The 4,989-nt window shown below is 43.4% G+C and overlaps 1 protein-coding gene across 1 annotated transcript in view; it reads right to left on the bottom strand.

The window, feature by feature from the left end:
- LOC124029906 (multivesicular body subunit 12A-like) overlaps nt 1-3,227 on the bottom strand; it is a 7,099-nt gene extending 3,872 nt beyond the window's left edge. The window contains exons 1-3 of the mRNA XM_046341460.1: nt 3,132-3,227; nt 1,271-1,354; nt 767-866 (exon numbers count right to left, since the gene is read on the bottom strand). Coding sequence (XP_046197416.1) covers nt 767-866; nt 1,271-1,354; nt 3,132-3,227 — 280 coding nt within the window. The remainder of the gene's footprint in view (nt 1-766; nt 867-1,270; nt 1,355-3,131) is intronic.
- Between the last annotated feature and the right edge of the window lie 1,762 nt (nt 3,228-4,989).

The following is a 4,989-nucleotide window of genomic DNA, read 5'->3' as shown; positions in this document are numbered from 1 at the left end:
AAAACAACTCCTGTCCTACTAAAAACAACTACTGTCCTACTAAAAACAACTACTGTCCTACTAAAAACAACTTCTGTCCTACTAAAAACAACTCCTGTCCTACTAAAAACAACTACTGTCCTACTAAAAACAACTACTGTCCTACTAAAAACAACTACTGTCCTACTAAAAACAACTACTGTCCTACTAAAAACAACTCCTGTCCTACTAAAAACAACTCCTGTCCTACTAAAAACAACTCCTGTCCTACTAAAAACAACTACTGTCCTACTAAAAACAACTCCTGTCCTACTAAAAACAACTACTGTCCTACTAAAAACAACTACTGTCCTACTAAAAACAACTCCTGTCCTACTAAAAACAACTTCTGTCCTACTAAAAACAACTTCTGTCCTACTAAAAACAACTTCTGTCCTACTAAAAACAACTCCTGTCCTACTAAAAACAACTACTGTCCTACTAAAAACAACTACTGTCCTACTAAAAACAACTACTGTCCTACTAAAAACAACTACTGTCCTACTACTACTGTCCTACTAAAAACAACTACTGTTCTACTAAAAACAACTTTTTAATAACTTGCAGTAGTCGCTTGTTAATAAATTAGTTATGAACATTTTCCAAGTATCTGTAAAACATGTCTGTGTTTCTCCAGGTATTTAATGAGTATCTGTAAAGCATGTCTGTGTTCCTCCAGGTATTTAATAAGTATCTGTAAAGCATGTCTGTGTTTCTCCAGGTGTTGAGGCGGGCAGCAGGTACTCACTAGGCTCCAGGTGTTCAGGTATGTAACAGTACCCATGAGGAACAGTCTCCTTGTCTGAGATCACCTGGACATCTGATACTACCATACCACCTGACATGTCCTAGAGAGGGGGAACATGGCATTTAGGCATGTGGCGTGTGTGTGTCTGTCTGAGTCCGTGTGTGTGTGTGTGTGTGTGTGTGTGTGTGTGTGTGTGTGTGTGTGTGTGTGTGTGTGTGTGTGTGTGTGTGTGTGTGTGTGTGTGTGTGTGTGTGTGTGTGTGTGTGTGTGTGTGTGTGTGTGTGTGTGTCTGAGTCTGTGTGTGTGTGTCTGTCTGAATCTGTGTGTGTGTCTGTCTGAGTCCGTGTGTCTGTCTGAGTCCGTGTGTCTGTCTGAGTCCGTGTGTCTGTCTGAGTCCGTGTGTGTGTGTGTGTGTGTGTGTGTGTGTGTGTGTGTGTGTGTGTGTGTGTGTGTGTGTGTGTGTGTGTGTGTGTGTGTGTGTGTGTGTGTGTGTGTGTAACACACCTTGCTGTAGCAGAGGTAGTAGCCAGCCTTCATGGCGAAGCTCCGTGTGAAGTTTGCAGCAGCTCCATCCTCAGTTATACTAATCTAGAAAGAGTGAGAGAGGGGAGAGAGGGGAGAGAGAGACAGAGAGAGGGGAGAGATAGAGAGAGGGGAGAGTGACAGAGAGGGGAGAGAGTGACAGAGAGGGGAGAGAGTGACAGAGAGGAGAGAGTGACAGAGAGGAGAGAGTGACAGAGAGGGGAGAGACAGACAGAGAGAGGGGAGAGAGGGGTGGTGGGGAGAGAGAGAAAGAGAGGGGGAGAGAGGGAGAGAAAGAGGAGAGAGAGAGAGAGAGAGAGAGAGAGAGAGAGAGAGAGAGAGGGTAAGACGCTACACACAATATTGAGAATTATTGACCTCTCCTCTATGAGCCAAGCCTTTATGTAGTCTGACCTCTTACAGTCTCCTCTATGAGCCAAGCCTTTATGTAGTCTGACCTCATACTGTCTCCTCTATGAGCCAAGCCTTTATGTAGTCTGACCTCTTACTGTCTCCTCTATGAGCCATGCCTTTATGTAGTCTGACCTCTTACAGTCTCCTCTATGAGCCAAACCTTTATGTAGTCTGACCTCTTACTGTCTCCTCGATGAGCCAAGCCTTAATGTAGTCTGACCTCTTACTGTCTCCTCTATGAGCCTTTATATAGTCTGACCTCTTACTGTCTCCTCTATGAGCCTTTATGTAGTCTGACCTCTTACTGTCTCCTCTATGAGCCTTTATGTAGTCTGACCTCTTACAGTCTCCTCTATGAGCCAAGCCTTTATGTAGTCTGACCTCTTACAGTCTCCTCTATGAGCCAAACCTTTATGTAGTCTGACCTCTTACTGTCTCCTCTATGAGCCAAGCCTTAATGTAGTCTGACCTCTTACAGTCTCCTCTATGAGCCTTTATGTAGTCTGACCTCTTACAGTCTCCTCTATGAGCCAAACCTTTATGTAGTCTGACCTCTTACTGTCTCCTCGATGAGCCAAGCCTTAATGTAGTCTGACCTCTTACTGTCTCCTCTATGAGCCTTTATATAGTCTGACCTCTTACTGTCTCCTCTATGAGCCTTTATGTAGTCTGACCTCTTACTGTCTCCTCTATGAACCTTTATGTAGTCTGACCTCTTACTGTCTCCACTATGAGCCTTTATGTAGTCTGACCTCTTACTGTCTCCTCTGAGCCTTTATGTAGTCTGACCTCTTACTGTCTCCTCGATGAGCCAAGCCTTAATGTAGTCTGACCTCTTACTGTCTCCTCTATGAGCCTTTATATAGTCTGACCTCTTACTGTCTCCTCTGAGCCTTTATGTAGTCTGACCTCTTACTGTCTCCTCGATGAGCCTTTATGTAGTCTGACCTCTTACTGTCTCCTCTATGAGCCTTTATGTAGTCTGACCTCTTACTGTCTCCACTATGAGCCTTTATGTAGTCTGACCTCTTACTGTCTCCTCGATGAGCCAAACCTTAATGTAGTCTGACCTCTTACTGTCTCCTCTATGAGCCTTTATGTAGTCTGACCTCTTACTGTCTCCTCTATGAGCCTTTATGTAGTCTGACCTCTTACTGTCTCCTTGATGAGCCAAGCCTTTGCGTAGTCTGACTCTCTTACTGTCTCCTCTATGAGCCTTTATGTAGTCTGACCTCTTACTGCCTCTATGAGCCTGTGTAGTCTGACCCTCTTACTGTCTCCTCGATGAGCCAAGCCTTTGCGTGTAGTCTGACCTCTCTTTACTGTCTCCTTGATGAGCCAAGCCTTTATGTAGTCTGACCTAAATTATCTCAATCTATTTCCTGTCTTCTTTCTGCCTGTATCCTCCCTCCTCCCTGACTCCTCCTACCAGGTTGAAGTCTTTGGGACAGGTGCTGTTGGAGGCCCAGGCCACTGCAGTCACCGGCCTGTTGTGGCGCCACCACCGTGCTCCATCAGAGAGCATCTAGAGAGGAGAGACGGGAAAGGAGAGGGACGGGAAGGAGAGAACAGGGGAAGAAGATAAGGGACTAGAACGGGCAGGGGAGGTTATTATGACGGTTGTTCCTGAATAAATTATCTGGAGGATTGTCAACACTGCGACGTTCTCCCAACAACCACTGCGACGTTCTCCCAACAACCACTGCGACGTTCTCCCAACAACCACTGCGACGTTCTCCCAACAACCACTGCGACGTTCTCCCAACAACCACTGCGACGTTCTCCCAACAACCACTGCGACGTTCTCCCAACAACCACTGCTCTATCAGACAGAACATTGTGGCGCAACTATCATATGGTACAGCTGTGAAAATATACAATTATTTTTCCATATTGATATTTGGCTTTGCTTTTGCATAACAAAGGAATGGTTGTTTTGACGGGTAACTGCCAACATCCAGTCAATAAATAAAACTAGCAAACCACTGTGGAACTAGCGAAAAACGGTGATTTGATCACTAAACCCCGGTATTAACGTTAGCTAGGAAAATAGCTAGCAAGTTAGCTAACCTAGCTAGCTAACATCTGTTTGCCAGGTGAGTCAAACATATTTTTTCCTTCACGTTTCGGAGATTTCACTCAGTTTTCAAAAATCATCGTAAAAAACATGGTACTTACTCTGTTTTTCGTTTCAACCTTTCTCGCTTTATAACGTAGATGAAGTCAGGTAAACAACTTTTTAGAGTCGAGCAAGAACTTCTTATGACTTTTCGTTGTCTCCTTTCCAGGAAATACAGGAGATTCAATGACTACTATTCCCATCAAGCACCGGGACATGCCAAATGATGACGCCAGCACTGCCGAAGAGGATGAGCTGGTGTTTCACCTCAGCGCCAGATGGCGCTACTGTCCTGAAATAATATTGTTGAACGCGTCCTTGCTATCTCCCTTTACTCGTTACTGTAATCTATGCAAAGAGTCTAAGTGCTTTGGGGATTTAATTGTGTGATTTATGGTTGGTGTTTGGAGAAGGAGAGATATATATATATATATATATATATAGAGAGAGAGAGAGAGAGAGAGAGAGAGAATTGGACCCAACCAAATCATGACAACTAAAATATAATTACTTGACACATTGGAAAGAATTAACCAAAAAACAGAGCAAACTGGAATGCTATTTGGCCCTAAACAGAGAGTACATAGTGGCTGAATACCTGACCACTGTGACTGACCCAAACTTAAGGAAAGCTTTGACTATGTACAGACTTAGTGAGCATAGCCTTGCTATTGAGAAAGGCCGCCGTAGGCAGACCTGGCTCTCAAGAGAAGACAGGCTATGTGCTCACTGCCCACAAAATGAGGTGGAAACTGAGCTGCACTTCCTAACCTCCTGTCAAATGTATGAGCATATCAGAGACACATATTTCCCTCAGATTACACAGACCCACAAATAATTTGAAAACAAAGCCAATTTGGATGATCTCCCATATCTACTGGGTGAAATACCACAGTCTGACATCACAGCAGCAAGATGTGTGACCTGTTGCCACAAGAAAAGGGCAACCAGTGAAGAACAAACACCTTTTGTAAATACAACCCATATTAATGTTTATTTATTTTCCCTTTGTAATGATTTGCACATCATTACAACACTGTATATATACATAATATTACATTGTTACAACACTGTATATATACATAATATTACATTGTTACAACACTGTATATATACATAATATTACATCATTACAACACTGTATATATACATAATATTACATCGTTAC

The sequence above is a fragment of the Oncorhynchus gorbuscha genome, unplaced genomic scaffold, assembly GCF_021184085.1.
Source record: "Oncorhynchus gorbuscha isolate QuinsamMale2020 ecotype Even-year unplaced genomic scaffold, OgorEven_v1.0 Un_scaffold_8143, whole genome shotgun sequence".
In the NCBI taxonomy this organism is placed as follows: domain Eukaryota; kingdom Metazoa; phylum Chordata; class Actinopteri; order Salmoniformes; family Salmonidae; genus Oncorhynchus; species Oncorhynchus gorbuscha.
This window is presented reverse-complemented; position numbering and strand designations above follow the sequence as displayed.